This window comes from Oreochromis aureus, linkage group 20 (genome assembly GCF_013358895.1).
Source record: "Oreochromis aureus strain Israel breed Guangdong linkage group 20, ZZ_aureus, whole genome shotgun sequence".
Classification (NCBI taxonomy): Eukaryota; Metazoa; Chordata; class Actinopteri; order Cichliformes; family Cichlidae; genus Oreochromis; species Oreochromis aureus.
This window is the reverse complement of record NC_052961.1, coordinates 14,247,993-14,265,711: the sequence shown is the minus strand read 5'-3', so window position 1 is coordinate 14,265,711 and position 17,719 is coordinate 14,247,993. Positions and strand designations below refer to the sequence as shown.

The 17,719-nt window shown below is 39.5% G+C and overlaps 1 protein-coding gene across 2 annotated transcripts in view; it reads left to right on the top strand.

Moving 5' to 3' along the window:
* Positions 1-16,888, top strand: part of nup210 (nucleoporin 210) — a 32,318-nt gene extending 15,430 nt beyond the window's left edge. Inside the window, exons 25-40 of one of the 2 annotated variants that reach the window (XM_031753620.2) lie at positions 390-569; positions 655-735; positions 891-1,022; positions 1,273-1,431; positions 1,816-1,907; positions 2,060-2,234; positions 4,209-4,384; positions 6,200-6,420; positions 6,709-6,845; positions 9,004-9,118; positions 9,435-9,581; positions 10,159-10,409; positions 10,520-10,724; positions 11,277-11,396; positions 12,899-12,979; positions 15,644-16,888. In XM_031753620.2, coding sequence (XP_031609480.2) covers positions 390-569; positions 655-735; positions 891-1,022; positions 1,273-1,431; positions 1,816-1,907; positions 2,060-2,234; positions 4,209-4,384; positions 6,200-6,420; positions 6,709-6,845; positions 9,004-9,118; positions 9,435-9,581; positions 10,159-10,409; positions 10,520-10,724; positions 11,277-11,396; positions 12,899-12,979; positions 15,644-15,747 — 2,376 coding nt within the window. In that variant the 3' untranslated portion in view covers positions 15,748-16,888. Of the gene's footprint in view, positions 1-389; positions 570-654; positions 736-890; positions 1,023-1,272; positions 1,432-1,815; positions 1,908-2,059; positions 2,235-4,208; positions 4,385-6,199; positions 6,421-6,708; positions 6,846-9,003; positions 9,119-9,434; positions 9,582-10,158; positions 10,410-10,519; positions 10,725-11,273; positions 11,397-12,898; positions 12,980-15,643 lie in introns of both variants that reach the window. The other variant, XM_031753619.2, reaches the window with a different exon arrangement.
* The last annotated feature ends 831 nt before the right edge of the window (positions 16,889-17,719 follow it).

Genomic DNA, 17,719 nt, shown 5'->3' with positions numbered 1-17,719 from the left:
TTTTTCATGTGGATTGGCTGTGGGGGCTACACAAAGTCCCAATGTATTAAAATTAGGATTATTTCAAACCATGAAACAAGCCGATCGTCTTCAGTAGATCAGTAAGAAAAAGAACATAGACTTGGATAGGAGCACAACAGGTCTACGCTGCACTGGTAACACCCATGAGTTTATTCAGTTTAGTTAAGATCCCTTGAAAAAAGCAACTTTTAGCTATTCCCTGATTCACAATGGGTACCTGTCCATGTCTTTTGTGTCTCTTCCCAGGATCAGACCAGGTCTTTTGCTTGTTGGTGAATGTGTAAACCACTACACTGTGGAGCAACTAGTCAAGATTCCTCTTCAAATTTTAAATTACTCCTTCTCTTTTCAATCCTGCTTGTTTACAGATCACATCTGAAGGTGGTCCTCAGCCTCAGTCCAATATCCTGTTCTCCATTTCCAATGAGGAAGTAGCTTCTGTTAATCCCATGGGCCATGTCAGAGGTATTGCTGTTGGAAATGTTTCTGTGACTGGACTGGTCCAAGCTGTTGACGCAGAAACCGGGAAGCTAGTTGTGGTGTCACAGGTAAATGTATATCAGTGGTATTTAACAGTATAATGCTTGGGTGGGTTTTGCACATAAGACAGACAAAACTGTTTTGTTTCCTCAGGATGAAGTAGAAGTCGAAGTTGTGGTTTTGACTGCCATTCGAATCAGAGCACCTATTACACGAATGGAGACGGGAGCACAGGTGTGAACATTTTATACTTGAATCAGTACAACAGACTCAAAATCGAATCTTTGCTGTTTAGAGTCCAAGTAGCAATTTTATGCTCGAAATCTAAATCAATAACTGAACAGCGCAATTTTATTTTGTGTATTTCTAAATCTTCTTTCCTTTTCTAGATGCCTGTATATGTGATGGGTTTGACCAACAGTCAAACACCCTTCTCATTTGGCAGTGTGCTACCTGGTTTTACCTTCCACTGGTCCACTACTAAGAGAGACATCCTGGATGTCCAGCCAAGACACGTTGAGGTACCCGGCATTGAGGATTTTCATTCTCGCATTTGATATCATCTGCAGCTTCTATTTTTGTCTCTCATTTCCCATTGATCCTTTTTATTAGATTTACTTCAGACCTGGTGTCCATCCATTTCACTATGGTTTTTAAAACTAGCGTCTGCTTTGTCTCTGCTTTTCCCCTGCTTCCTCATCACTGTTGCCTTTTTATTTGATTTGCTGCTTCTATTTTTACCATGCTCATAATGGTCCTTGTCTTATCTAGGCTAATGTGGAGCTTCAGTCAGAGCACAACTTTGGCATGAGGGTGACTGGAAGAACGAGAGGGCGGACAGGGCTGAAGGTGGTACTCAGAGTTTCTGACCACACGGCTCAGCAGCTTGTGAACAACCTGCAGGAGCTCAGTGATGAGATCCAGATTCAGGTACCGCACCATGGCTATAGCTCACTTTTTATAGACCTCTGTAAACAATGGGAAGGGAAACACAAAGTACCATAAATACATCCTATTCAGATATTTTATAAATACCCCTTTTATGGAGTGCTTTGCATATCTTGACTGTGTCCCCTGCTGCTTCTCCATAACGGGGAAAGCTGGCATTTAAGGCAGCAGAGCATTGAAATTGCTGAGCTTTAGTAAAAATCTGAAGCTGTTAACTTTGTGAAGTGATAACACTGCAGATTATTGGGAGCGCAATGCATCCAACTTCAAATTGTATTAAACTATGACATGTCACTAGTGCAGAAACATCAAAGAATGATTAAGGCTCTCGCATAATTGGAGTTTCAACATTTTGCTTTGATCAAGGTCTATGACAAGCTGCACATGCTTAATCCCAAAGTAGAGGCTGGGGAGTTACTGATGGCTCCGAACTCGGCTCTGAAACTCCAGACTAACAGGTGAGTAGGAATCACCTGCACAGTGGGGGGTTTTTCTGTTCCATATACACATGAAAAATAGCTCTTCAGTACTTCATAGCATGTAATAAAAATATGTATACTGTTTGAATGATGTGAAAAATGATGTGATTTTGTTTTTTCTTGTCCAATAGGGATGGTTTGGGTGCGCTCTCCTATCGAATGTTAGATGGTCCCGACCAGGTTGTTATTGCTCAAGTAGATGATAAGGGCTTCCTCTTCTCTGGCTCTCTCACTGGCATCTCTTCTTTGCTGGTCACCTCACAAGAGACCTTTGGTGTCAATCAAACTCTCATCCTTGCTGTGAAGGTCAGTTTAAGAGCTACAACGTGAAAAGTGTTTGAGATTCATGGTTTAAACATGATATCATGTGGATATTGACTATAAAACACATCTTCTGACCTCCTGCCAAAAACTGTGTGCGGTCTGACTGCTGAAACCTTGATTAAACAAATTAAGCAGCTTAAAAAGCACAACAATATACAGATCTAATGCTTTTGGCTCAAACATAACACAAGTAAACACAGTTTCTAAATGTCGGTGTTACTTTTAAGGGTAAAAAACAAATTCCATACCTATATGGCCCAGTGTGAAAGTGATTGCCCCTAAACCTAATAACTGATTGGGCCAGCAACAACTGCAATCAAGCGTTTGCAATAACTGGCAATGAGGTTTTTGTGGATGAATTTTGGCCCATCTCGCCCCAAGACAGCTGGGATAGGCTCCAGCCCCGCCGCGACCCTGAAAAGGATAAGCGGCAGAAAATTGGATGGAATTTTGGCAGAATTGCTGTAATTCAGTTGGTGGGTTTTCGTGCATGAACTGCCCTTTTAAGGTAATGCTACATCATCTCAATCAGATTCAGGTCAAAACTTTGACTAGGCCACTCCAAAGTCTTCATTTTGTTTTTCTTAAGTGATTCAGAACCCAAGAGCCTTCAGCTTGACGTCACAAACAGATGGTTGGACGTTATCCTTCAGGATGTTTTGTTAGACAGCACAAAATGAGACCGATATAATGTCTGGTGGTCTAAGACTGGACAAACCAGATGTAATGGAACGCAGACCTTCCAAAACGTTTGGTCTCATCAGTCCACAGAATATCCTCCCAAAAGTCTTGGGGTTTTTAAGATGGTTTTTGGTAAATGTAAGGCGAACCTTCATGTTCTTTGGCCAGCAGTGGTTTTCTCCTTGAACTCTTCTATGGATACCATTTTTGCCCAGTCTCTTTCTTCTTGTTGAATCATGAACTCTGACCTTAAATGAGACATGTGAAGCCTGCAGTTCTTTAATACTGTTCTGGCGTCTTTTGTGACCTCCTGGATGAGTCGTTCCTACACTCTTGGAGTAATTTTGGTTGCTCGGCCTCTCCTGGGAAGCTTCATCACTGTTCAAAGTTTTCTCCATTTGTGTATAATGGCTCTCACTGTGGTTCACTGGAGTCCCAAAGCCTTAGAAATGGCTTTGTAACACTTTCCAGACAGAGAGATGACAGTGACTTTTATTTCTCAGGTGTTTCGTTAGATCGTGGCACGATGTGTTGCTTTTTGAGGTCTTTTAGCCTGCTTCACTTTGTCAGACAGGCTCTGTTTAAATGATCTCTTGATTCAATCTCTTGTTCTGTCAGTAATCAGGCCTGAGTGTGTTTGGTGAACCTGAAGCTTTCCAAAAAATCTGGTTAATCACAGTTAATTCATGATTTAACAAGAGGGGCAATTACTGTTTCACACAGGACCCAGTAGGTTTGGATAACCTTTCTCCCTTTATTTAGAGAAATCATCATTTATAAACTGAATATTGTGTTTACTTTTGTTATGTTTGTGTAATAATAAAATTTAAAACATATGTGACAAAAATGCAAAGCACTAGGAGTGATAGACATTTTTTTTAATCTGGTATTTTTGTGTGATATGGCTTGTACTTAAAAAAAACAAAAAGACAACTTTGTTTTTGCCTTTTATTTTTCTTATTTAAAATCCTAGCTTTTTTTTTTCATTAGAACCCAGTAAGAATACAGGAGAGGGTTTCTATTACCAGTTTTTTTTTTTTTTGTTTGTTGTTTTTTTTTTTTTTTTTATTGAATCTTTCTAAAAATATATTATCAGTAGTAACTGCCTGTCGTATGTCGGACTGAGCCTTTTTTCTTCTTCTCTGCCCACTGAGAATTGGCCCGTACTGGAATCGTTATAGCCACTCTGTAACTATTAGCAATAGCACAGGCCTTTGAAGTGACAGCTGACATCTCGCTGCAGTTACTGATTGCGACACTAATGTTATTCTTCAGGTGGTGCCTGTGTCCTATTTGCGCTTCAGTACCAGTCCGGTGCTCCACACAAACACCAAAGAAAACCTGAAGGCTTTCCCCCTGGGAACTGTACTCACCTTTACTGTCCACTTTCATGCCAGCACTGGAGAAGCACTACACAGCTCCAACTCCCACCTTACATTTACCACAAACAGGTGAGAGACTAAGCAACCTATAGGTTCTTTAGCAATTCTCATTAAGCTTCAGGCTGTATGACTGTCAGATTGAAGCATGACCTCTAGACAAAGAAAAAGAGGAAGATTTATTTTTCTGTTAGTGTAATACCCCAAGCTTGAAAAGCTATTATCCTTCTGTTCTGGGCCCTATTTATAGAGGGGAAAAAAAGCAAGGCCTCACTTTGAGTACTCATTTTGTGCATCTTCGCCCAGCCTCGCATGAGCTAATGTCTACAATTATTTAAAATACAGCAAACCAAGTCATGTCAACCCACAGCCTTCCTAGCCATTATCAAATTTATTTCAGGTAGCAGGTTATCCATCAGTGTTCTCTATTCAGTGTTTATATATATATATATATATATATTTTTTTTTATATATATATATATATATATATATATATATATATATATATATATATATATATATAATATTTTTTTTTTTTTTTTTTTTTTTTAGACATAGTACATATGGTATCGTTTGGCCTGTTCATGCTGTCGGCCATGAAATGAAAATGTGATGCTTTTATAAGGTGTTGTAGGTGCATAAATGCAATAAATGGGAAATTGCATCTCATTGCTAGGTGGTAGGAACATGATGGTTTAATATATCATGTATAATTCAGCTTTTGTGTATATAAATGAGATGTTACTGCTGTGAAAACAGTAGGATGCTTTCATAAGGGTTTGTAGGTGCATAAAAGAAGAAAAAGAGGTCATTGTAGCTCGTTGCTAAATGGTTGCCAGGCAACCTGATGGCGTCACATATCATGCATAACTGAAGTTTTGTGGAAATGAGATGTTGTTGTGATGAAATTTAAAAAAAAAATATATTATACAACTCCTGATTGTGTTGGAGCACTTGACAAACACGCGAATAGAGAATTTGTGTATTATAAGATAATATTTGACCTGCCGTTTTTTGTCTTTCATTCCACACATGACTCATCTGTGTGACAAAAATATTGGCCACTCAGGTGATTTGAGGCAAGACTTGCATAGTGCTCTGGGTCAGCACTGTCTGGTGGTCTAAGACTGGACAAACCATGAACAGTGTGCTGGAGATGTGGTCCCCTCACAGCTTGGAAAACTATGGTCTTAGTGTGAAAGGGCACTTTTAAAGGTCCCTTAGAGTCCACACCTCAGCAGTATAGAGTTACTTTGACTGCAGGTGAAGGAACAACAGCTTATTAGCCAGTGGTGGTCATAATGTTTGGCTCATCGGTGTATATCTTTAATACTAACATTAATTTTGTTTTATTCTTCACCACTGCTGAGATGCATGATACTACTTCTCTTGACTCATACTGTTGTGCATTCATTTTCTGTACAATCCAACCAGAGCAGTTGAGGTCACAACATCATCTAGTGATAGGCTCTATGAGGAGTTAATTTGATTAATTTAGAGAGGTATTCCTTTAACCCCAGTTTCAGAACGAGTTGTTTCCACCTGACTGAGCGAGGTAAATGTGTTGAACAGAGCAGTGTTGCACTTTTTTTCAATGAGGGACTCCCTCGCCTGGCAATACAATAAATAGATTCTATTATGGTTTTCTCCAGGTGCTGACAGATGATTTTAGTGGGAAAGTATCAAATTTTTGATTGTTGGCCTGTGATAAAATTCCCCTTAGAGTCCCCTAAGAGCTTCTTTTACTGATGTCTAAGGCTGGAGCTGTTTTGGCCAACCTTTTTTCTAACTTGCTTGATTTGAAACACCCTGAAAAATTAGGACTTTCACAGAAACATGTACAAATGCTAATCATAATTAAATCTGTTCCCATGTTCTTTTCTTTAGAGATGACCTTGTGCAGGTTGGGGTTGGGCCTGGTAATCACACCCTCACAGTGAGAACTGTTAATGTAGGACTCACACTCCTTGCAGTTTGGGACAGCGAAAACATGGGTGTGGCAGACTATGTTCCAATTCCAGTCGGACATGCTATTCATATGGATGATGCCAAAAAACTGGTGGTGGGAGATGTGGTCTGCTTCCATATCCAGTTAACCAATCCCAATGGTAAGAGATTTACATGTTAAAATGTCACAAATGCTGTCATAAAATAAAAAGCACAACAAAACATTGTGAAAGTTAATAAAATGTCTGTTAAATTTGGCACAAGAATACAGTCTAGATAAGTATTTCTTATGTTTTCTGATGTGATTCTTCCATTGCTTTTCATTGACTTTCCATAAGGACAAAGTACTTTTTATGTCAAAATTATAACTAAAGCAGTACCAATTTACATGAATTTAAGTGTACTGTACATATTTTGAAAGCACAATATTATCTTTGCCTTCTCTGTAGGTGCTCATGGCACTTGGAGCTCCTCTGCAGATGGTGTTCTTCAGGTGGACCCTAAAACTGGAGCAGCTGTAGCTAGAGACTCTGGGACAGCTACTGTGTACTATGAGATACCTGGTATTTTGAAAACATACAGAGAGGTATGTTACTTTATAGGGCAGGGCGATATGGCCAAAAATATATATCACGATATATATTTGGAAATTTGCGATAACGATATAACTGACGATATAATTTCTGCGAGACAAAATAGAACTCCACAACTTTACTAGCGCAACCCCCCATCCATTTATTTTACTTAAACAAGCAGCTGTTTTTTCATGTGCATTAAAGCTATATAAACATTTAACAGTGCAAATGCAAGTTCCTTGCTGAAAGTTTAACCAAAAGGCATTTCCACTAGGAATGGGCTGACATATCCTGAGCATAACCATGTATAATATCCACTGAAGTTAAAAGAGGTGCTTTGCAACATGAAACTGCAGTGTGCCAAATAAAAAGTCAAATATGTATTTTTCTGACCATAAGGTGCACACATTAAGCGAAACAAAGCAGTCAGATAAATCAAACTTTATTCAACTCATTCTTCTTGCTTCCTCTACTTCTGTACCATTGATTCATTAATGCCTTATTCTATCACAGCTGCTCTATTCCCATGATGTTGCAGTATATTAATGACTAACCTCGTATTGTGGATGGATTATCTCAGTTGTTCTCCTGACTGAAGTTTGGTCCGTTTACAGCATCCTGCCATGAGATTGCATTTGTCTCTAACCATCAGGAACCTTCACGTTAACTTTTATCCAGTGGAAAAGTGTTAGCCTTCATCCTCCAGCTTTACTGTTTATGTTATGCTAACACAGCTGTGTCGCTAGCGATCACGTAGCACATCATTATATACCAGCTAGCCCAACTTCAGTAACCCTACAAACGTCACTGCTGTTTAGTTTCCTGTCTTCATTTATGTTGGAAGTGATAGCAGAGCTGTACGTTCGATTTTTTTCAGAAATCTCTCAGTCAGAAAATGCTATATCATGCTTAGGTAACTAGCGAAACTAGCAAGCTAACTTCTGCTAACTTCCTGCTAACTTCTAACTCTGTTAAATGTAATAAATTCTGTTTTCATGGATGCCTGGATGTTAAACATCATAGTTACACCTGGTAAAGCAGCAATGCTGATCGTTTTATTAAAAATGAAAGAATTTAGACAGTTTTTAACTCTCAGTGATGTTCGTTTGACTTCGGGACCTTAAAGGACGGAGTTTAGGACCCAGATTACTCCCAGATTTACGAGCACCTTAGTCCGACAAATACGGCAATAACGACGGCCCGCTTGCATGTTCTACAAAAAAAAATGTGCTTTGTTTTGCATCTGACGGACAAACACCAAACCAGTTAAGCTGCACCATTTTTACAAACCAATTCTGGTTCATCCGTTTCACTCAACAATCTGCTTTCCCCATTCTCATTTTACCGCCGTGCTTTTTCGGCACTGTGCATGCGCGTTTTACCCATATTCTATCATGATATTTCATTTTCTTATCGTTGCCTAGCATTGTACCGGTATTACCGTGAACGGTATAATATGGCCCAGCCCTATTACTTTACTGATAGTGCAGCTTGGTATGTTGTTTAGCCATGGCTTTAATGAATGTGCACTAATAAACAGAATTCTAATTATGCATGCAGTACCATTTTGATCTTTCTCTGCTCTTTATACCTTTGTTCCTCTACTAGTGCAGAATATTGCAGGAATCCTCTAGACATGTATCATAACAAAAATTAAAAACAAGTGGATTGCATATCCATCATCACTTCCACAACACTTAATTTATGCATAACGTGTGCGCATGAAATGCTGTTGTTAGGATTATTGTACACGGTGCGTGGAAAGGATTAATTGGCTCTCTGGATGTTGCTGTTCTTTAAATCATGCTCCTTCCCCCTGAATGTGATCACAATTTGTAATGAATATTTGCTTTTAGAGCAGTTAAAATGTTTTTATGTTGGCTATCTATCTTAAACAGAAAAGAGCTCACATGCATTTTAAAAGGAACTGAATTAAGATTTTTTTTTTTTTTTTTTTTATCAGTGTGAGAATGTCTTTGAAACAAGTGGGTGGAATGTTATATTCAGCACTCAGCTGTGTTTTAATTAGTTTGCTTCCCCGACGGTTTGATTTGATTGATGTAAACGGTTACTAGTGAATGCAAATTTCAATGTGATTATTCCATGTACACACTTATATCTGCCTTGAATTTTCCTTTAGCTGTTGTTTCTTTCTCTATGCCTCTGTAGGTAGTAGTGGAAAGTCCTACACGGACAGCAGCTATGGCACAGGCTACACCAGTCAGGAATGGCAAGGAGACAAAGGTTCTCCTGACAACCAAAGAAAGAGGAACCAACCTCATTGGTATTGAACTCATATTTAGTTAAAAAAAAAAATGTTTATTTGTGTGTTTTAGAAGAAATGTTATATGAATGTATTACTTTTACACACAGCCAGACTAGCTCTTTCACCCAATAATCACATTATAGTGCAGATATGAAAGCTGTGTAAATCATCTCTATATGAGAAACCATTTTAGCAGATATCCCAAATATCAGAACTTTCTGTTATTGTTGTTTTTGGATTTTTTCCCCCTTAAATAAATGTAAAGATTCATGAAGTCTTATTTTTCTTTTTTTTTAATAACAAATTTCTTGTTCCATTGTGCCCTACAATACAGGAACCTGTTCCTCTAACCAGATTGAAGCTATTTCACAGCTGCAGCCAGAAACATCTGTAAACTGCCATCTCAGCTTTACCAGCGACATCGTCGATTTCTCTGCTAATGATGTCTTTAAAACACACGTCACCTTTGACCCCAGCATTGGTAAGAGAGCCCCACCCCTTAAATTAAAAGATACTTTTTAACATAACCTATGTAGTGGAGAATTTTTAAAAAAAAAAATTTTTTTAATAAATGTGTATGGTGTGCAAAGGGGGTAGGAAAGTACTGTTTACAAGGGCATAATCAATACCTGCATTGCCTGTACAACGAATTTAGCAGGGGCTATAAAAGGTGTCCGGGTGATATATTGAACCGAGTAGACGCCCCGTTGCCTGAAATCACTGATCTAATTGTGTTTGGGATTTTGGGACTTCTCCCCAGTTGCTGGCTTATGTACAATGGGATCCACAGTGTGTTTATAAGGTTGTAACCATTCGGCTGAATTTTAAAGGGTTTCTAATAGAACCATGTGATTGTGAAGTGATATGTTCTGAGATATTCAGAGGTTAAATCTGAGGGGAAAAATACATATTTCTTGTATGTGCCTGGCACCTTTTTTGTAACCGAAGTTATATCAGGGCTCACGTGCATGGTGGTATTCATGATCAGGTCTTGTACCAAATGTACACATTAGTAATTTATCTCTAACCATCGCCTTTACTTGTGTCCAATGCCTCAGGCTTCTACACATGCTCCATGACCTTGCAGCCCATCACTGACCAGCAGACCCGCGTGCTCAGCGTATCCATGACCAACCTGCTGGTGAAGGCAGGCCTGGAGGGCAGTACTTTCTCTGGGGTACAAGTCAGTGCCAGACTGCCAATTGAGCCAGGCCTGTACTCAGACCAGACTGAGCTGCTGCTCTCAAACGTACACCCATCGGCTGAACTCACAGTCTATGGCCCTACTGCAGCCCTGTCCAATGTGGAGGTACAATATGTTTTTAAAGATAAATAATGCTATTATAATTGAATTATCTGTGTTTTAGTGAACTTAAGATATGATGTTTAGAAGCATACATCACTTTGTGGTATCTTTAGGTGGCGTCTACTTCTCCCAACATTGTTGTCCAAGAGAAGGAGGTACACCATGGCTTCCCCAGTTTCTCAAAGTACACCGTCAGTGCTGTGAACCCCCAGGCAGCAGTTTCTGCTTCCATTTCTATAAGCAGCGCTTCCTCCGACCAGAATCTCGTCATCCCAGTCACTTTGATTCACGTAGCTGATCCCAATGCTGCAATTCAAGGTCAGATATTAACAGTGCAAATGTGAATCCACAGAACCTAAAGCCAGACTTGTCATTTTACTTTAAGTGTATTTTATGTGTAATGTTGCAGGAAATGTAGCTGGGTTGTTTCACAATGTATTATCATAAATGTGAAGCTGCTCATAGTTCATCATAAATGATTCACATTGTTTAATCTTACAATATTTTCAAGACGTATCATCATTTTGTTCAATCACAGAAAATGCACATCTCAACGTACAGTGCTTAACAGTTTGTTGTTGTTTTTTTACCCTTCAATTGTACAGAAATTAGAAAATAGAAATTCTGTATTGAGGTAATTAGCTGTTTAAATGGGTTACTGCTGAGTAATCAATGTCAGTCACATAACCAGCCCTGCCATCTGTGGGAAATGAGGACACGGACATGGCATATTTTTCGTAACCATCTTTCCATTCAGGTATAAGACATCACCAGTCTTGTAACAATATCATTATCCTTTCTGCCATAGCTAATATTGATTTCAGCATTTCAAATGGGCTTGTTATCTCAAACGCCTCACTCTCTCAGCAGCTGCTTCTCCAGTTGGTCATATGGAGGGGGGCCACTCCTTCCACAGCTTCATAAACTCCTACCAGATGATGTTCTGCACCCTGTTCGCTCTGCTGGCTGGTACAGCTATCATCATAATCGGTGGGTTGCCTTATTCTTGTTGGAATTACTAAACCTTAGATAATTGGAGGACCTGTTAGATCACATTTTAAAGAACTGCACTCTAGTTTGTTTTCTGTCAGCAAAGTAATATTTTTGTGTACCTGGAGTGTGCCAAGATCTTACTTTTCGACAGCTGTTCACAGACCAGATCATAAGTATTTGGACAGCTACTTTTTTGGGGGGTGGGCATTGATTTGTGTGCACATTCTCATGCACAAAAATACTACAAAATATCAATTTTAGTAGGTTTAAAAATTGCTGTGTTTGAAGTGTAACCCGTGTAAAAGACAGGCTGTGAGCTCAAAAAAGACATCACAGGTACAATTGCCGATTAAAATGTCATTGAGTGTTTTGTGGAAAATCCTCGACTGTCTCAACTTACACTTTAATGCGTTTCTTTACATCCACCCTCAGCTCCAGCTTGTTGTGGGGGTAACCCTGCTTGGAGTCAGCTCTTCATTTAGGTTGAGGCACATTGAAAGGTTTTAATATTTACTGATGAATCAAAGCTATTCCAAGTGCTCAGCCTAGAAAGCTCTTAGGACATTTCATCATTCAGCGATCCCAAAAGTACAGCCGAAGCAACCAATTAGTTTTGATTTGACTCAATCACAGCACACAGAATGCTCCTGTGCACCTCTACAGTCCTGTTGCCTCTGTCAGCCTTGAAATCAATAAGGCAACCATAACGGATGCACCACCTTCTCTGACAGATGAGGCGTCATGCTTTGAGTTTATCCCCCTTTTTTTCTTTTCCCCTTTTCTTCTACTCTACAGTCTATCATTTTGATGCAGGATCATTTTACCAACTAGGCTTTTCTATTTGTGAAGCTCGCCATCAGTTTGAGGGTATGGTCATGAAGTTGTACTATGACCACTGACAGGGAAACGGGTCATGATTACGTAGGTGTAGTCCAGTCTCTAAAATAATTTGTCCTTACTGTGGAAGTCGCATCAATTCTCAAAAATCAGTCAACTTCGAGAAAGAACATTAACTAGGAAAATGTCCAAATACTTTTGAATAACTGTTTGTGCCCTGAGGGGTGCATCTCACATGAAACCCTTTCAATACTGACTTCTTAAACAAAATTAAAGTTGAGACTTTGCATCTTTTTAATGTGCTGCTACTTTCTCAAAATTAATTATGCTAAAAGCACAGAGCCTGAAGAAAAGTTACTGTACTCATTATCCAGACTGTGTACAAGCAAGGTTTTTCCACTGTTACTGGAACATCCATTAAAGCTATTAACATGTTTTGTATTTTAAAAATTTCAATCCTTCAAACACAAGCTGATGCATCAGTGTATTGCAGTGATACAAGTTCTTTCAAAGTGAAGTACTTCTTTAACTTGACAGTCAGTTATCAGTGGTGGTAATAATTTTAAAGCATCTAAAGTTGTAATACTATATTTTGTGGCTAAGAGTTTTTATATACGAAGGTCAACAAACACTCATGTTTTTAAATGTATCCCCCCGGGCAGTCCTCCATTCGGTGTTCACGCCAAGGGAACGAGCTTATCATCCTGCTTTCATCCAGAGGACACCGCCGTCACCAGTCTCAGGTAGGGCAATGTCACTGTGACTTTACCCAAACAGCGATTTGTAAATAGATGAGAACATACATTCATGAGAATATACAGCTTGATCAAAAAGCTGACTGTGCCTAAAAAGCAGAAAGATATCGGATTTTAATTTGGCTACTGTCCCCTTCAAAGTAGCCCCCTTATGCAGCTTTACACAGCTCCCCACATTATCTGAAGTTGGCATCTTAGTCTGGGGGACAAATTACCCCTGTGAATGTTTAAAGAACCACAAAAAAAAAAAGTGTGGAGTATTGTTTGGGCTCTGGGTTATAGCTTGACACAGAATTTGATGCTTACTCTCTCTCCCTCTCCCTCTGCAAATTTGTTTCATGAGCTTTTCTAAACATGGACACCAGAGGTCCATTTAAAATTGGCAATGATGACAATATATGAGGAAAAAATAATTTTCCAGTAAACTGCTGTCATTGATGAGATGCATCTTAATTTGTACTGTGAAATTATTGAAATGAGGTGCCATTGGCAGCAGCAGTGCAATAGTAGTAACTCAGAATAAAATAAAAGCATAAAAGTAGCCTAGGTAGTGTTTTCCCTGGAAATTTTAAGTATAAGATGACTAAACATGTTAGTTTAACAACAGCTAAACTCTTCCAGAGGTGCACAATAGTGTCATATACAGTGGGGCAAAAAAGTATTTAGTCAGCCACCGATTGTGCAAGTTCCCCACTTAAAATGATGACAGAGGTCAGTAATTTGCACCAGAGGTACACTTCAACTGTGAGAGACAGAATGTGAAAAAAAAATCCATGAATTCACATGGTAGGATTTGTAAAGAATTTATCCAGTAAATCAGGGTGGCAAATAAGTATTTGGTCACCTCAAACATGGAAAATCTCTGGCTCTCACAGACCTGTAACGTCTTCTGTAAGACGCTTTTCTGTCCCCACTCGTTACCTGTATGAATGGCACCTGTTTGAACTCATCATCTGTATAAAAGACACCTGTCCACAGCCTCAAACAGTCAGACTCCAAACTCCGCCATGGCCAAGACCAAAGAGCTCTCGAAGGACACCAGGAAAAGTATTGTAGACCTGCACCAGGCTGGGAAGAGTGAATCTACAATAGGCAAGCAGCTTGGTGTGAAAAAATCAACTGTGGGAGCAATCATCAGAAAATGGAAGACATACAAGACCACTGATAATCTCCCACGATCTGGGGCTCCACGCAAGATCTCATCCCGTGGGGTCAAAATGATCATGAGAACGGTGAGCAAAGATCCCAGAACCACACGGGGACCTGGTGAATGACCTGCAGAGAGCTGGGACCAAAGTAACAAAGGTCACCATCAGTAACACACTAAAACGGCAGGGAATCAAATCCGCAGTGCCAGACGTGTTCCGCTGCTGAAGCGAGTGCATGTCCAGGCCCGTCTGAAGTTTGCCAGAGAGCACATGGATGATACAGCAGAGGATTGGGAGAATGTCATGTGGTCAGATGAAACCAAAGTAGAACTTTTGGTATAAACTCAACTCGTCGTGTTTGGAGGACGAAGAATACTGAGTTGCATCCCAAGAACACCATACCTACTGTGAAGCATGGGGTGGAAACATCATGCTATGGGGCTGTTTTTCTGCCAAGGGGACAGGACGACTGATCCGTGTTAAGGACAGAATGAATGGGGCCATGTATCGTGAGATTTTGAGCCAAAACCTCCTTCCATCAGTGAGAACTTTTGAAGATGAAACGCGGCTGGGTCTTCCAACATGACAATGATCCAAAACACACCGCCTGGGCAACAAAGGAGTGGCTCCAAGAAGCATTTGAAAGTCCTGGAGTGGCCTAGCCAGTCTCCAGACCTCAACCCCATAGAAAATCTGTGATGGGAGTTGAAAGTCCGTGTTGCTCGGCGACAGCCCCAAAACATCACTGCTCTCGAGAAGATCTGCATGGAGGAATGGGCCAAAATACCAGCTACTGTGTGTGCAAACCTGGTAAAGACCTATAGTAAACGTTTGACCTCTGTTATTGCCAACAAAGGTTATGTTACAAAGTATTGAGTTGTATTTTGTTATTGACCAAATACTTATTTGCCACCCTGATTTACTGAATAAATTCTTTACAAATCCTACCATGTGTATTCATGGATTTTTTTTTTCACATTCTGTCTCTCACAGTTGACGTGTACCTCTGGTGCGAATTACTGACCTCTGTCATCATTTTAAGTGGGGGAACTTGCACAATCGGTGGCTGACTAAATACTTTTTTGCCCCACTGTATGTTCCATCTTGAGTCAAATCTTTTTAACCAGTTGAGTAATTGATTACTTTTCAGTTGGACATGATCAGCTGTTGGTATTTCCCTCTCCCTTAGCCTGGTTGTACTGATGTCACCTCAACAGTTATAAAGATCATTTGGATGTGAACCTAAAGCATAAATGATTTATCATTCTGCAGACTCAATTGTCTTGAAGGAAGCTGGAGTGTTGATATAACATGTATGTGTTAGCGTGTCAAATTAGGCTGGTTAAATGACATTTAAACCATGTAGGTGTTTTCTAGATTGCTTTTATTTACTAATAACTTCTAACAGACTTCTTCCACTTCTAGTTTGTGTCACACAAAGTGGTTGTGCCATTCTGCTCTTGATGCTTTGTTTACACTCTTTATTTAACATTTCTCTCTTCAGGTTTAGACTCACCATTATCAAATTCTTTCAACCGCACGTTACCCGGGACCAGCCTAAACAGCAGCCCCAGGTACCGGCTCTATTCCCCAGACTACAAGTCCTGATGAAGTCGGCTCTGCTCCTTAAAATGAAAACACCCCAGGCCATTAAAGTGTAGAGAATGTGCCTCTGTCCCTCAGGATGAATGCTGTGGGGAGGTGACAGCAAAATCTCAGTATCTTTGTTTGTTTGTTGGTACAGATGCATAAATGAAACTATTTCTACCGTGGAAGATCAGTTAAAAGGCGATGCAAGATTATTATAGGGCTGTTTTCCAGTTTTCTTGTGTGTTTGCTTATGTGTGTGGAAGTAAATATAAATTATATGTGTGTGCACAATTATACATATCCTGTATGTATTTTTGTGGTTTGCCATGAAAATAGCTTTTTATACAAAACCACTTCATTGACTGACACCCAGTGAGGAGAGCACTTAAAACTTTCAGTTTATGCGCATAATTCTTTTTCTTTTTGTTTGCTTGGCTACTAAATTTGAAGTGTAAAATGCAGTAACTCAGGATAAACCACATTCTCTTATAAGACAGAAATCAACTGTTGGTTTGAAAATATTTATTTTTTATGAGCAGATGTTGCTCTCTGTAATGTTGTAGCGTATACATTTTGAGGAAAAGTGCCGTCCACTGAATCCATCCACAAAGATAATGAACCCTTTAAATGTGCATATTACTAACCGTGAAAAGGTTGGACTACTTCTGTTTTAGGGCATTTTGGGGGGAGTTTGATTTTTCCCATTTTTTCAATATTACTGATTTTCGAGCCACAATGCATCCAGCTTCTGTCTAATTCATTAATGTGAAACAGCAACGAAATGTGAACTGTCATTCAGTTTTTATCCCAGTGTTGCTTGATTGCAAAAAGCACTCAAATGTGACCAGGTCTCATTTCTGAAAATGTAATGCTTCTGTTTATTCCTGCAGTCCACTTATCCTGAACAAGATTACTGTAGCGGTGTTGAATTGCTTGAACATTTGATGTGTGATTTTTGTTTTAAATGCCATATTTTTGTATGTGAAGAAAAAAATTAACGACAAGGAATTGTATTTATGCTAGCCACGCTGGGTTTGTTTGTTTTTCCAGATCCATGCCTTACTGTCACATCTGACCTGCATTTAGCACGATGCAGACATGAGTTTGTGTGAATATACTCTCCTCTTTGCTGATTAAAAGTTTTTACTTTTTCTGTTCACTGTTGTCAGAATTATTCATCAAAAACCTTTTGTGAATTTGTCGTCTTTCCACATGCTGTCAGTTTAGTATAATTGTGGCAGATGAATAGACTTACAGAAAGCATTGTCTTCTTTGAATAATTCAAAATGCAGAAAACTAGAAACATTGATTCTGTCACTCACATTTGGCAATTTTGCAGCTCGCTGTGGATTTCTGCATCAGCGTTTCATTAATGTGCTCATTAATACATTTTGTTTTCCTCTTTGTTGCTTTTTGATGACATGAAGTTCTTATCCTTGTCAGTGTTGTTGATGTTACATATTTTTAACTTCTCAGTAAATTGTAAACTACTTTAACACGATTAGTTTTGCAAAACATCAATAGCGGTAGAAGGAATGAAAGCAGGACGATTTTTGCATTAGCAACGGTTGACTTCCCACGTATCCAAAGGCCAGCACGCTCTATACACGCATTCGCCTTATTTCACACAAATACAAGGGGGGTGAGGTGGGGCGTCTTTCTCCTGGGCTCCCTCAGGACATGTAAAGGTCTGTGGCCACTGATCAAATATCTCCCATCTGTCTGTAACACTGTTCTGGGCTGCCGTGGTGGGACTCGGTCACCTGGCTCATTTGTATGCCCTCAGCAGCCGCCTGCATGTCAGCAAATGCTACACAAACCCAAATAGGTGAGCAGAGCAGACTGCACCACAGGATCGTTTGTAAAGCAGTAGAACATCAGTTGTGGCACACGTACACTACAATCCAAAAAGTAGCTCTTAGGGGTTTTCACTTTGTCGACGTGCACTTTTTAGTAATTTACAACTTCGTCTTATTTAGGACTGCAGCTA